The sequence below is a fragment of the Haemorhous mexicanus genome, chromosome 2, assembly GCF_027477595.1.
Source record: "Haemorhous mexicanus isolate bHaeMex1 chromosome 2, bHaeMex1.pri, whole genome shotgun sequence".
Classification (NCBI taxonomy): Eukaryota; Metazoa; Chordata; class Aves; order Passeriformes; family Fringillidae; genus Haemorhous; species Haemorhous mexicanus.
In genome coordinates this window covers 181,109-196,300 of record NC_082342.1, presented here as the reverse complement: position 1 = coordinate 196,300, position 15,192 = coordinate 181,109, and the positions used below count along the sequence as shown (strand labels likewise).

At 46.0% G+C, this 15,192-nt stretch overlaps 2 protein-coding genes across 6 annotated transcripts in view; one reads left to right on the top strand and one right to left on the bottom strand.

Annotated features, from left to right (window-relative positions):
- The window catches only part of EVA1C (eva-1 homolog C), a 41,302-nt gene extending 37,334 nt beyond the window's left edge, over window positions 1–3,968 (top strand). For 3 of the 4 annotated variants that reach the window (XM_059870569.1, XM_059870553.1, XM_059870544.1), the window contains 3 exons: window positions 1,945–2,016; window positions 2,656–2,748; window positions 3,553–3,968. In XM_059870569.1, the coding sequence (XP_059726552.1) occupies window positions 1,945–2,016; window positions 2,656–2,748; window positions 3,553–3,953 (566 nt within the window). In that variant the 3' untranslated portion in view covers window positions 3,954–3,968. The remainder of the gene's footprint in view (window positions 1–1,944; window positions 2,017–2,655; window positions 2,749–3,552) is intronic. The other variant, XM_059870561.1, reaches the window with a different exon arrangement.
- A 4,431-nt stretch (window positions 3,969–8,399) lies between these two features.
- On the bottom strand, window positions 8,400–15,175 carry CFAP298 (cilia and flagella associated protein 298). Of its 2 annotated transcripts, XM_059870578.1 has the most exons (7): window positions 14,865–15,175; window positions 13,616–13,783; window positions 12,411–12,478; window positions 10,730–10,888; window positions 10,264–10,395; window positions 8,888–8,983; window positions 8,400–8,798 (listed from the first exon to the last, which is right to left on the bottom strand). In XM_059870578.1, the coding sequence occupies exons 1-7, from the start codon at window positions 15,001–15,003 to the stop codon at window positions 8,688–8,690; spliced, it is 873 nt and encodes a 290-aa protein (XP_059726561.1). In that variant the 5' UTR covers window positions 15,004–15,175; the 3' UTR covers window positions 8,400–8,687. The 2 variants fall into 2 exon arrangements, with proteins under 2 accessions (XP_059726561.1, XP_059726568.1); XM_059870585.1 differs by lacking the exon at window positions 10,730–10,888.
- Between the last annotated feature and the right edge of the window lie 17 nt (window positions 15,176–15,192).

Genomic DNA, 15,192 nt, shown 5'->3' with positions numbered 1-15,192 from the left:
ACAGGAACTCAACAGAGCTGAGCAGTTTTGTTCTCAGGGCTGTGCCACACTTCAAAAGTATTTCTGCCATGGTCAGGAGTGTGAAACACTCCCCACCCAGTGGTCAGCAGCTGTTTAGGGGTAGTGTGTCTGGCTGCATTCTTAGACTTGCAGTCCAGTCCTGACAGCAAAAACATGCCAGGAGCTGGGAGGTGCTGGTTTCTTGAAGTCTCAGTGCCCCCAGTGATCTGCTCAGCATCATCTCCTGTCTGCACCAGGTGAGACCTCCTGGCTCTTGCTGAGCCTGCACTTCAGGATCAGGGCATCCTCTCTCAGGAAGCAAGGCTCCTGCAGCCCCGTGGTGTATTGCACTCCCTGGATGCCAGAGTCCCTTTGTGGGCTGCCTTTGGCAGCCTGCAGGAGGTGACTGACTCCTACTTGCCAAAGTAGTGCTGGCACAAGTTGTAAGACAGATGTGATTATCTTAGTAAAAATTCTTATCCTGGTCCCAGCTGTTCTGTTCAGTGACCTGATGTAGCCTATACCAGTTGAAGTCCTTGCATCTGAAAGGCACCATAATGAAAACAAGCAATGCAAGCAGCCAGGGGCTCTTTCTGTCCATGCCATTTTGAATTAAACATTCCCCTGCAATAAATATTTGAATGGCATAGGGGAAAAGAGCAAGCGAAGCCCTGGGGAGCTCCCCCTAGGAGGAGCAACATCAGCACAGGGGAAGGAGTCCCAGGCCACACGACAGGAGCTTTGCACTGGAGAAGGTGCATTCTCCCAGGATGTTGTTCACCACGCAGGCATGTTGTTCAGAACAGCCAGGCCTGCAAATGCAGACTGCAGGCTGGAAACAATCCTGCTCCCTGTCTGCCCCACACACCAAGGGAAGTATTCTGCCACTGGAAAACAGCTACAAACTACCACAAGGTACAAGACAAAACAAAAATGAGCTTATTTACCCCTGTATCTGTTGGCCTTCCACTGCAAACAGGAGCTAAGACTCCCAGAAGGATTCCTTCATCAGGAAAGGAAACAGCTCTGACTTTGAGCCCACACAGAAAGAAAAGTTCTGCTGAGAAAGAAGTGCTATTTTTAGTTGTTTTCCAAGCGAAAACTATGCTAAGCTGCAAACCTCAGTCTCCTCTGATCCATTTAACTCTCTCAACACTATTTCTTGGTGAATGTTTCCATGTGGGACAGAGGTGAGTGTCATACTTGACATTTCTTCCTTTTTTACCCTCCCTGTCGGTTTGAAAAAATCAATCAATCAATCTGCCTTCACACAGTACAGGAACAGGTGCCAAGATCTGGGTGGCTGAAGGGCCCGTTCATCCATTACAGAATACGTCAACTCTCAATGTCTGTACAATGCACCTGCTTGTAGTTCTTTTAATTATTTGAAGAAGACTGTGAACACTTATCAAGGAAATAAAATAATGAAATGAGAAAGATGCAGCTCATTTATTCCCATCCTCCCCACCTTCCTCAGCAGCTCTCTGTCTCAGAAGCTTCACAAATGACATCGCACAAGACTTCAACATTTATCTTAGCATGACCGTGAATTATCCTCATCCAAACCCAGCATCTAGATGCAACTCAGCATCTGGCTGTAGCCCAGTTTATGCTGAATTGAGAGGCCAGTTTTGTCTCCATCCACTGGCCGGCACACCCCTGAGGGGCTGAAAGCAAGGGGCAGGTTGCCAGGCTGTGTGGAGATGCACTGATGGTCCCGGAGCAGGCTGGTGTGTGAATCCAGTCACAGGCCCAGAGCTGCCCTGACTTTGCAAGAACCACACAGTCATTAACACTGGAAAAGACCTCCAAGATTGAGTCCAACCTTCAATACCAGCATCAGAAACCCAGTTAACAAACCCAGGGTTAGCAGTGGGATTCGTAATTAACTGGGGAGAGGGTTCTTAAAACTAACAGAACACAATTTATCTCTTGTCTCTGCAGTTCCTAAATTTATCCTCACAGCAGTCAACCCCCTGGTCCCTGATAACAAGTCTTCCATCAAACAGAACGATGGTATGTACCAGCACAGACACAGGTTTGGGATGAAGTAGTGGAAACCTTCTGAAGGAGCTGCTCTTCCTGTTGGAGAGCAGAGGACAGGCTGGGACTGGGATGTGAACACAGTCCTGCAGTCACAGCAAAGCTGCGGGAAGAGTGACCTGCCCAGCTGGCCAGAGCCAGCATGCTGGGAAGAGTAAAAGTGAAATTGTAGCTATTTCAGGGTGGAGAATCTTTTACAAGTTATGCCAACACCAGCTCTTCTTCAAGGCCACAAAGTTAAGGATGAGGCTGATGTGTGTCCCCAGTAACAGGAGCACATGGCCTGGTTGGGCTGGGAAGGCCATTGGAGAACTGTGAAGCTTCATGAAGTAAAATTACTTCAGAAACCCCAATGGGAATAGGCACAAGGGGTTCCTCTTGGCAATAGACTCTTTTAAATGAATTTGCCATTTTCTAGATGTTTGATATTTTCAATAATTTGTTATTTCTACTTTATTTAACTTACCAACCATTGTTTGGTCTAGTGTCTGCAGCTCCTTCAGCACAGCACTGGCCTGCCTGTGTTTTGGGGGGACTTGTTAGCTGGAAGGTTACTGGGTGAGTATCAGTTTAGTAGCTTCATTGAATTTGCTTTACCTCCTCGTGTCACAGGTGTCGACCTTGATCCAAGGGAATCGAGACTTCCAAAGAAAGGTGGAACTATTGTTAGCTCTAACTACTTGGCTACATTCGCCTACATTAGAGGTAGGAAAACTGTTTGGCTGACTGGATTGTGGCATAGTGGGAGAAGGGGGGATCAACTCCAAAGGTTAGAACTAGTCATCCCCTGTTTATGGTAATCATCTTTATTACAGTATCATCACAATCTTGTGGCTGAGACAATCCCAGCATAGTTGATATTTAGGGAATATTCCTTGCCTTGAAGGATTCAAACTCTCTTAGCAACTGCAGCAAAGATATTTTTAAATTTTTGATTGGGACTGTTGGTTGTTCAGTACTTTTGAAAACCTGGCCCTGACCTGTGAGAGCACTGGAGACACCCATCTTTGGAAATGTTGGGTTGCATACATACATGGATCATCAAGGAGTAAGAAAAAAAAGGAAAAAGCCATCCCAAACCCAGCCTTCTCTGCTGTGAGACGAAGCAGGTTCTGTGACTAAGTGCAAAGGAAGAAAAGTGCTCCCTCCTCAGCCTGGCCTGGAGATGCTGCCGAGGCCCTGCAGAGCCCAGTCCCTCTTCTCATGCCTCCTGTTTGTTTTGGCAGCATGGCTGGAAAGACCAAACAAGGTGTGCAGAGCTCTGGTAGCTGGTTGACAACAGACCTGAGCTGCTCATAAAGGGCTGGGGTCATGTTGTAATTTTACAGTGTTATAACCAGAATGGATTTTTGCCCAGCAGTTGGAGAGGCAGAGCTGGCAGGGCTGGCTGTGAGTGTCAGGACATTTGGGTGCCCTGTGGCTACGGAACACTTGGGAATGGCTGCTGGGGGTTTGTAACCAGCCTTGGCAGTTCGTACAGTGATTAAGGCCTGGCTTTCTTGCCTGCAGATCACCCTGAAAGAGTCGCTCTCCTGTTTGTGTCCAGCGTTTGTGTGGGGTTAATCTTCACGCTGTGTGCCTTAGTGATCTGCGTGTTGTGTCCTAGTGACATCCAGAAACTGCACAGGAGGAGGGATCAGCTGGTGCCACAGAGTGCCAGAGCCTACAGGAGCAGTGCACAGGAGGAGGAGGAGGAAGAGGAGGGGGAGGATTCCTCCCTTTCAAACACCCAGGATGAGACAGACGGACTTTACAGACCTTCTTACTCAGGTTATAACTCGGCAGAGGCAGCGGAACTGGCCGAAAGGATTGAGCGCAGGGAGCAGATCATACAGGAAATTTGGATGAACAGTGGCTTGGATATGACACCCCCTAGAAATATGAATACATTTTATATCAATGAACAATAAATGGCTTATTTTGGATGTCACTCTACCCCTTTTTTAAAAAAGAAAATGTACCTTCTGTGAAGGAACATTTGTCAGTGAATATAATTATTTGTAAAATAAAAAGAAATATATACAATGAAAAGAGAGTTTCATACCCTTGACTGTCTAGAAATCCTTCTGTGAAATACACTCTACAATTTTCACTCATGGTACAGATTACTTTTCACTGTAACTGCCAAATGCATGTTCAGGAAATCAAAAAAGGTGGAAAATATTTCATCAGATGTATTCAACCATCAGAACAGACCTGCCCAAGATGCGCTCCTGCTGCTACCTGTGCTGGCCAGTCTGTGAAGGACAAGCTTTAAAATGGCTGCTGCTTTCATTAAAGACTCTCGAAGTTACCACACGCCAAGAATACTTTACTAAAGGGAAACACTGGGTTCATTTTTCTGATCCTAAAGCAGGGTTAGAGCCAGCACTTCAACGCAGGTCATATTCTCAGGATTTTTTATCAGTTCACAATCTTCACTTGAAATTTGTTAGACTAGTCAGATTTGGTTTCAGTTGGAGAGAAAATTAAATCAGTAATGTATCTAAGCTGAAACCAGAACAGCCTTCCTGTCTTAAAAATGTCTCCAATATTTTTGCTGCAGCCCACAGGGAATTTACTGAACAAAAGGAGGAAAAATGTCACTTCCTACTGGTAATACTTCATGGGTTCACTGTGCTTCCCCACTTAGATGCCGTGTGCCCAGGTAGAGTGTAGTATGAAACACTTGGAAAGAAAACAGTGACGTGGCTTGTCATTTCCTGCTGATACAAAATCAAATTAACCCTGGAAAAACTTTAAAGGGAGGAAGGGACCTTGCTCAGATGACTAAGGCACAATCCTGTGCTCAACTGGAAAAATCTCACCAGCAACTAGCATCCTATCAGCGGAAGGAAGAGAAGCTGAGGAGATGGACGGAGGGCTGAGGTCATCCAGAGCACTGGGAAACTGCAGGAGAGGCCTGGCACAGCCCAAGAACCTGGCTGCAATCCCGCTGCTCCACTGCTCTCCCCTTTCAGTAGGAAGCCGTCATAGCCTGTGCTATGCACAATACTGATTAACAGGTTTAGGTCTGGAGAAGCCCATGCCTTGGTCCTGAGGGTGGAAGAAGGCAAGTCTGTCTTTGGGGAGGGCCTGGGCCAGATCTGGCTCCTTCCCCCTGACTCATGGGGCAGGTGCCACCCATCTCCCAGACAGATACAAAGGGACTGATCTACAGCCCAGTGATTCCTCCTGCTGACAAACCATACTAGAGATGGAAACCTGATCCTCTTCTTTTTAAGGAGCGGGCTGGGCTCTGGCCTGCAGGGCTGAGGGCAGGGGCTCCAGGGGCCCCTGCTCTCATGGGCTCCCCCCAAAACTCTGAATCCTGGTGAAACTCCCTTCTGGAGAGCCTGGGGCCCACAGCCCAGCTGATCTTTTTTGGAAGTTATCTGTCTGGCAGTTAATGTTTATAGCCACTAAAATTTGTGCATTTTCTTCCCTCATTTTTTATTGGGAAGCCTCAGTGGGGTTTCAGCCCATAAGCAGACATCCTAAAAAAAGCTGGGAGTTACCTTTCCTTCAGACTTCACTTTACTCAAGACAAGGTAAAGTCAGCATGCCCTGGTGGTGGCCACCTGGAGAACACCTGGTCCAGCCAAAGATGGGACTCCACAACCTTTCTGGGCAACCTGTGCCAGTGCTTGGCCACCCCCACAGTGACAAAGTGTTCCCTGACGTTCAGGGGGACCCTCTTATGTTTCACTTTGTGTCTGCTGCCTTTGCTCCTGCCACTGGGCACTCAGGTGCTTTTCCCACTTTGTTCAGTTCATCCACACCTCTGTCCATCTGATACCTCTCGTTGACATTCCAAGCTGAAACCAGGCTCTGCACTTCTGGTGGCAAAACAACTGCAGTGGCAGATCAGCAGAAACCAGTTTGCAGCTGAGAAGTCCCTTCCTTGGGGCAAAATGTTTCACTTTCCCCAACTCCCAGTCCTCTCCTTGCTTTTACAACCTTGGAGGAAAAAGACATTTTACATTGAAATAGTGATTTAACTGATGACCTGATCCCCTCCTGACTTACCTCCCTGAATGCCACCACTCACCAGCAGGCAGACAGTAAGAAATTCCTCCAGGTGCCAGAGAAGCAGCTGCTTCCCAAGATGGAGCATTTCACAGACACTGGGGATGTGTTTTGAGGGGGGGGGGGGGGGGGGAAGTGTAGTGCTTAATAATGCATGCCTGTTTAAATGGATCCTCAAACATAGTGACAGAGCCTGTCCAAACCCCAGCACCAGGAGCAACTCAGCAGGGCAGGGGAAGCAACTTTTGCTCCAGGCTGGGAGGTCAAGCTTCACTCAGGATCTGTTCCTTTGAGTGAACTATTTATAGTTCTGCATTCGAGTTGCTATTTTATTCTTTTTGCATAAACTTTCCAAGTCTAACTGGGGAAAGCCGTCAATTAGTGGTTTACCTCATTTCCAAATACTCACTGTTCACAGCAGTCTGAGAGTCAGAATGAAGATAAACATAGAAAAACCTGATAAACAGACATTGAATTATTTGGTTCTTTCTGAAATAACACCCAAAGTATCCAGCAGACAAAACAGAAAATTAATGAGGCATGCACTTCTCTGTCCCAAGCCCTAAAAAACCAGCAGCTGAAGTGCCATAGCTGGAATCTCTCCAGGCTGAGGGCTGAGGTATCCACAGGGATGGTGCCATGAGGCGGCAGCAATGCTATGGGAAGGACACTGAGGGCTGGCTGTGGGATGGAGTTTCAGCAGGAATATCCCTGCAATTTCCCAGAAGAGGAGCCTAAGGAGAAAGTACTGCAAAGGAGAGTTAGCAAGTTGTTTGGACTAACTGGTTCATGCCCCACACACAGCTGTGGACGTGACACACATCTGGAAATTATATGAGCCAGCATCAACATCTGAACTTGCTGGAAGGCAACATGCAGTGCTGGTGTGGCAGTTTGAACTCCCCACTTCTGCCTTGAAATCAGCCTCAAGTTTGTTGCCAAGAACGCTGGGTGAGGTTGCAGGAAGCAATAAATAAATCCTTCCAAATCCTGGGTGAGGCAGAGAAAGGAGCAATGGGGGAAAGCAAAACCGTGAAAAGGAGAAAAGGAATGAAACCAGGTGTGGAAACCATCTCATTCATCAGGATGGTGATACAGCCACAAAACAAAAATTTTAGCAATGTTCTGCTGTGTCTCTCCATGTAGAGAGAATGGATTTCCTCCTTGGAAGGGCATGGCTACTCTCAAACTTCCAAAAGTAAGTGGTTTACAACAAAGACAAAACTTTGCTTTTGCAAATTTGCAAACCTACGTGCGGTGTTTCTATCTCATTATCTCCTTGGACAGTTAAATACCCACAGGGTTTCCTGGGTTCTGGTACTCTTCAATCATTTTCCAGTGAGTTCATTCAGTTTCAGCCACAATAAATGAATCCAGCAGATACACAAACACTGTTGTGAGAACTCCACAAAGGATCAATGCTATGGGAAGTTTGCTCAGCTAAAGAAAAAAACAGCACCAATTACAGCCGAGAATGGCAGTCAAAGGGGTGCAGAATCTGTGTTAAATATCTCCTATGCCTGCTTTCCCTTGCTTTCAGAGAGGAAATGAGAATATTACAAGCTCCAGGACACTGATTTTCCTCTTAGGAAGTGGAAGAACAAAGTGTTTTTTTCAAAAACCTTTTTTGCCATGTGAAATAATCCCAAATAAATTTTAAATTAAAAATACTTGAAGTTTTTCAACTCAGAAATGCTGATTTTTCCTTTTGTAAAAAGTCATGTTACTGTAAAATTGAGATTCAAGAAAAACTACCAGACAAACTTCCCTGAAAGTAAAAAAAAAAAAAAATCAGTGATTGAAGTAAAACCACCATTAATAGTTCACTGAATGGCATTCATTACCTGTTCTGCATCCAATCTTCAAGCTGCAAGTTCAGCAAACACTTGACTTTCAACTTGATCAGTGTCTCTTCAACCATACTAATACAGAAAATGAGTATGATTTTTTACTTCCATCCTAAAAGATCTGGGTCCTATTAAACTTGGGTTTATCCAATCTACCTGCAAATGATGCTTATTTTTGTATACATATTATGGTCAACCTCTATATACCAGCAAGAAAAACTAAACCCAAAGAATGAAAATGAAGCATTCCACGAGGATGTCACTAGTGTTTATATAAAAACATTTCCTTTAAACAATTATTAAGAGGTTAACTCATTTCAAAATGACAGTTTGGAAATAGCTATGTTGAAATGTGAACAAGCACATAAAAAACCTTAATTCTCCCTGGATTAGTCAGGGGAAACTGATTTCCTATAAAATAAATTACCTTCTCCAGAGCACACCATCTAGTAGCAATGCAAGAATGAGAGGAGAGTATAAAGACCACTCTGAACAACACCAAACATTCCAGTGCATATTTACTACATCTCTTACCTATGAAACAGATTGACATTCCCATGTCCAAATTACAAGTTTCTAATAAAATACCAAACATCAAGAGAATCTATTCATTTCTTTGCAGAGGAAAGTGCTGCTGCAGTCACAGAGAAATACGAACATTTATTGAACATCTAAGGCCACAGAAGTGACAATTTCAGCTGCTCTCAGAAGAATCTACCACACACAACAGAACTCTTGGCTGCAAACAAGTGCATCAACCGAGCAGCTTAAGAAGGGGTTTGCAGAGCTTCATCTTGGACCCCATTTGATGTCTTTCACACCATGAAATTGCCTTTTCAGAGCATGGTTGTCTGCCCACTCAGCATTTAGAAACGAGTCGTCGTCCTCCTCCTCCAGTTTCTGTGGCAGAGAGGGGAGGGAGGCAGTGAGGGACGCAGCCTGAGCTCTGCTGGAGCAGCCCAGCTCTCGGGCACCAAAGGAACACTTACCTTCAGCTCCTCCTGCTTCCTGTAGTAGTACAGCATCATCTCTTTTTGCTCTTCATGGCTGATCACAGGCTCCCGCCCCGGAGCTCCTTGTCCTTTCTGGAAGAGAAATTGGAAACATTGCTGATGGCATTTGTGATACAAAGGAGAAGCTGCTAATCACAGACATCAAAAACCTTTCTTCAGACAACTGGATTTAGTAAGGTCCCTCAGGACAGGAAAATAAATGCTGAGAAACTGTGGCTGCATTCATAGAATCTCAGAATGGTTTGGGTTGGAAGGGACCTTGAAGATCGTGTAATTCCCACCCCCTGCCATGAGCAGGGACACCTTCCACTAGCCCAGGGTGCTCCAAGCCCCATCCAACCTGGCCTTGGACACTTCCAGGGATGAGGCAGCCACAGCTTCTCTGGGCACCCTGTGCCAGGGCCTCAACACCCTCACAGGGAAGTGAGGCTTATTTTTTCAAGGGAGGGTTATTTTTTCATCTTTGTATCAGGATCATGCTGTCAATTCTGTGGACATCAATGGAAGATGCAAACAGGATTAAGTCTATTTTACATAAATTTCCACTTTAAAAGACATAATAAATCTGTTTTAAGGTCACTCTAGACATCTCTTTAGCTCCCCTACTAATACAGACACAGCACGGCATAGGATTCAGTACAGCAGAGAAGTAAGGGAGTTACAAACCACTACAAGTAAAAGGAAATTTCTTATCCAGGCCACTGTGCCCCTGGAAGAAATGATGGACAAAGCAGAAAACATGTGCTGTCAGCAACTGCAAGCACAGCATCTTGCATGGACATGGTGGATGCTCTCAAGAACAAACATTTCTGAGGCAGTTTGGGCAGAGAGGAGCCCCTGTACTGCTCTTGCTCTTTGAGCAAGTCCTTCAAGTAATTAAACAGACAGCATTCCTGGGAGCCTACACTTCAGTGGCTATTGAGGTTCCACACCATTTCCCAGTGACCCTGAGAGGAAAGAGAAAGCAAATCTGGTCTAAATAAATCACCTAAATCACATACATCACCTGACTTACCTCTCAGTGATGCACCGCAGAATGCACTACAGGTGGCAAGATTTGCCATAAAACTTCCCAGCCTGTATTTCCTCTTTAAATACCTCTTTGTTGTACTTCACAAAAACATCACGGAGCAAGAAATAGCAAGTACAGTATGTAATTGACAGGCTAAGGAATTACTAAGGAAAAACTCAGAGTATAATCCATTCAAACCTTAAAAGAGATGCACAGTTTTAGGATGCTCAAGCTGGAACTAATCTAATCCATTTTATACTCCTATGGATAGGTTCTCTTCCACAGAGAACAGACAACCAAGGTTGAGGAACTTACAGAGCAATCTCCCAGCAATACTCACTTTCTGGATCTTGACAATGATGGTTGTTTTCTCATTTTTGCCTACATAGTCAGAGAGCAACTTTGTTTCTTCTAACTGCTTTCCGGCCCACCATAACTGCGCTTCTGATTCTTTTATAACTTCAGTTCCAGCCTGTGCCAAAACAAACAAGGTAAAGAGTTGAGGGTGTTGTTTCTTGCTGGTTTTTCTTTTTTTTTTTCAAAACCAGATTTTTTTCGGGGGGGGGGAAGTCTTTCTGGAACTCCTAACATGAAGCGTAATTTTACGCTCTACTTCTACATCTTTCTCCTCATATTCGTCTATGGCATTTTTATTTATATTCCATTCAATCTTGATCTAATAGAAACACTTTGGGCAACAAATTCTCCATGTTGGAGGTGAAAACAACTTTCACTGATAAGATGAAGAGCAGCATAGGCCATGTTTAACCCAGGACTACATACAATGGGGATACATTACTGCATACATGAGTTCCTGACAAGTCTTCTTTATCTTCAAACTCCATCCTAATTGGATCATGTGGAGGCAATCCCATCGGATACACAATCGTGACAGCCCCTCGGAGCTGCTCCAAGGCATCTTTGACCGTCTCCATGTCAACATACACATTGGCCTGAACTTGTTTCTGAAATACAGACAGGGATCATCGGCAGTACAAGCAAACCTGCAGAAAGCGTGGCCAATTCAAAGGTTAAGTGATGGGATATCTGAGCAGGGCTAGCAGGCTGCACAAAGATTTTAGAAGTGCGAATTTCCTCATTGGAATACTGACTTGGGAGTACATCTCTCACCTTTGGCCCCTCTGTTTAGCCTGCCCACGTGGGGTGGGAGAAAAAACAAAACAGGGAGATATTCACTAAACTGTGCAGGAGACAACTGCCTGTGGAACACAGGACTCAAACCAGGACACGAGTGACCACAAATACCAGACAGGGGTGCTTTGGCTCCAAGCACTTGTGATTCATGAGCATGATTCAAGCCAGCAAAATTCAAGCGAAGGATGGAGAAGGGGCTTAAAACTTGAGAAAAAAATAGAGCACATGTGAGCAGAAGTGTAAAGCTTGGCTAACTGCGCAGCTCATGCAGAGAACTGTAAGAACAAGTACTTGAGATCATTCCAAACTCTAGTGCAAGGATAAAGGAGAAACATGACACATCTGGAAGAAAAGAAATAAAGGTCTTCCCTGCAGATGTAACAGTTTAAGTACTAAGGTAAGGGAATGTTGCCTCCTTGTGGACATTCTTAATCTGGTTAACTGGCCAGTACAACCCCAAATACACGGGCATGTTTCTTCTATTTTGTCATTATAAAGCAGCAAACCAAACAAGCCACTTTCCAAACTACCCTAAACTCCATTCATAAATATTACTAAATATTTATGTCTAGGTGCTCTGTGTTGTGTTTCACCTTTAGTATGACTTTGAAACACAACACAGCACCTACAGATGTGGCAATGTGAATTTGAATGGCTGAGAGCACCGTCCCATCAGGGCAAACCTTGTGCTTGTCTTTGAACACACACACTCAGCAGGACTGAGCGTGAGTGCAAGTGCTTGTCAAACCAAGGCCTAGGCCCTGCCCATCCCTGGAAGTGTTCAGGCTGGACTGAGCTCTGAGCAGCCCTGGTCTAGTGGAAGGTATCCCTGCCCATGGCAGTGGGGTAGGACTGGATGGGCTTTAAGGTCCCTTCCAAACCAAACCATCTGTGATTCTGTGATAATCTAAGAGATTAGAACACATTTTCCAATTAATTACACATAAAAGTCAAAGGACTTCATTAACTCCAAGAACAGCACGGAATGCAGTTAATTTTTCACCAGAAAGCATGACAAGCATTCACCCAAAGAACACATCAAGAGCAAACTGCAAGGATAAAACCGAATGTGATTTAATCGTTCCACATGGGCTCGGCTGCCAGCATTCCCTTGGAGTTTGGATATGATTCCTTAACCTGTTGAACCACTTGCCAAAAGCCTTAAAGAAAAACATTAACCAAAATGTCAGGTTTTACTAGACTAGTCACATCATTTCATGGTATTTCTCAACAACTGTTAGCCCTTGCCCCAAAAAAGTCTGATTTTATTTAAGATGCCCAACTCCACAGCACTTACCAGGAAAGCCCCACACTTCACTTGAGGAAAATTACCTTAGAGATTAATGCCTTGGCTTCTTCTATTGTCTTCTTTATAACTTGCTGCATTTTTTCATTTGGAGCTAAAAGTAAGAGACATATCTCATAGTCTATGCTTACTGTAAAGAAACCAAGCATGTATCCTGTCCAGACTCGACTGTGAGCAAATGAAACAGTATTATATCATAAAGCAGGAGTTACATAGTTCATTCCTGTATTTCTCACTAAGAAATAAGCAGATTTTTTCATGGAACAAACTAACTGACTTTTCCCAAAGACATGTGACTGGTATTTGCCCCATCCCTGGAAGTGTTCTGGACCAGGCTGGACAGTGCTTGGAGCAATGTGGTCTAGTGGAAGATGTCCTTGGCCATGGCAGGGGAGTGGAAGTGGATGAGCCTTAAGGTCCTTTCCAACCCAAACTATTCTGTGATTCCATGAGTCTATGATCTGGAACTTCATTTGGGACAAAGGTCCTCAGTAGAAAGCAACAACCATAATCCCAATACCCTCCACAACAATCCGAGGCTCCTTCCCTGCTGGACTACTGTGGGCTGTACTGGCAGACATGCTTTAACTGGGCATAAGAGCTTGCATCTTTCTTTTCTAATTAAAATCTCAATGTAACAACAAAGCCAGTTTCACAAATGCACTGTACCTTTCATATCACAGTTATCTATTTCAATTGCTATAAAAAGCCTGTCCTCAAAGCCAAAAATCCAGCTAAAGCATACTCATTCCCAGCTAATGTCCCACTTGGGTGCATCACTTGAGGGCACTTGGTTTGGCTTACATATACACACTGCTCAATTTTCTAACTTTGTCAATATCACAAGGCTGAACTCCCACATACAAAAACAAGATCGGTGAATCTGAATCCCAGTCAATGAGAAAAAAGGAGAAATATTAGAAAAACAACCTGTTAATGTATCTTGGGGTCCCCAGGGAAACCCAGTTCTCAAGTGTACATTTACAAATTGGGAGAGTAAACTGAACTGGAACAGTCAAACTTGATCCTGCTGATTGTTTAGGTGCTGAAGATACTGCTCTTTAGGCTTGTTAATCAGCATTACCCCAGATTCTAACCCAAGACAAAATTCCTGTGTGTGGAACTTACAGTTTGGCTACCCCATTCCAGAATTAGGGATTTGTTGCTCCCTGTTATATTATGGATTGTCTGTGCCTGAATGGAAAGAAACCAACATTGACGTTTGACTTACCAAATCCATTTCTTCGCCCCATTTCATCCTTCCTGAAGACGCTTCCACCACTTGGGACACACTTCTCTGCCCACTCATCCTTTAACTTCAGCTCTTCGATCTGCTCATCTGTCAGTCCTTGCATGTTGTAAGGTAAGGAAATACCATGCTCTGCCAGCTCCTCCATCTCTTTGGAGTGGTTAGAGAACAAGATTAAAAGTCTCCATTACTACAGTCCATTTACAAAAGCCTTTTACATGATGTGCATGCAGGCAAAACTTGCCCCTAGCTTTTTGTTTCTAAACAGGTAAATATAGGGAATAAAGAATAAGGGATATAAACACACATATATAGATACAGATGGTGTAATTATGCTGAAATTTATACATTTTACATACCTATAAAACAACATAACAAATGACATGTGCAGGGATGCAAGCCCTCATGGTACTTACTGGCCATAAACCTTTTCTTTTTTGGTATTTCCATGGTCAGATTTTTCTACATTTCAGAGCAGTATCAGTATGGCCTCAGACACCCCCCAAACACTGTGGCTGTTGCACAGCTGGTGTGGGTGGGCTGCGCCCCCAGGTCAGGCTCACCTGACAGCAATCTCTGCTCTGACAGCCCCACGGTCGGGCGGGAAACGCTTTTTAAGGCTGCCTCAGAAGTGAACTCAGCACAAATTCAGACATGCCACTGACTCCATCGCATGGCAGGGGATGCTGCTGGTGGCCAGTATAACCTCACACACAGTCGGGGCACTGCTGGTCAGCAGGGAGCACTTCACAGTGCCCTGAAGGAGAACTCTGGACAAGGGCCCAGAGTAACAGGGCAAGGGGGAATGCCTTCAAACCGCCACAGGGCAGGGTTCGACGGATACTGAGGAGAAATGCTTCCCTGTGAGGGTGCTGAGGCCCTGGCACAGGGTGCCCAGAGAAGCTGTGGCTGGTCCTAGAACCCTGGCAGTGCCCAAGGCCAGGCTGGACGGGGCTTGGAGCACCTGGCACAGCGGAAGGTGTCCCTGCCATGGCAGGGGTGGCACTGCCAGAGCTTTAAGGTCCCTCCCAAACCAAACCATTCCGCGATTCCCTGATTTAAGCAGCCGCTACCGGCACAGGCAGCGGGAGAGTTTTCAGCGCTTTGCAGGGCCCTCACTAAACACCGAAGGCGGGAATTCGCACCGACCCCGTCAGGAGCGGAGGCAGCGCGTTCCCGCTGCCCGGGCGGCGGCCGGAGCCGCTCCCGCCCGCCGCGGCCCCCGCGGTACCTGAGCACAAGCGCTGCACCTTCAGCCGCCCGTTGTGGATGCGGGCGGCCAGCGGCGCCAGCTCGGCCAGGCGGGTGCTGCCCGGCGCCTCCAGCAGAAACTGGCTCTCGCCGCCGCGCTTGACGTGCAGCCGCACCATGGCCAGCCCGGGGCGGCCCCTCAGCAACGCAGCCGAGTTCCTGGATACCGGCGGCAGGGAGGGAGCGCGGGGACCGGCCGCGCCCGCCCCCTCGGGAGGCCCTGAGGGCGCGGGGGGGCCGCTGCCGCCCCAGTCGGTAGCACCGGGATCCTTCGGGATCCTTCGGGAGGCTCCGGTCCCACCGCAACG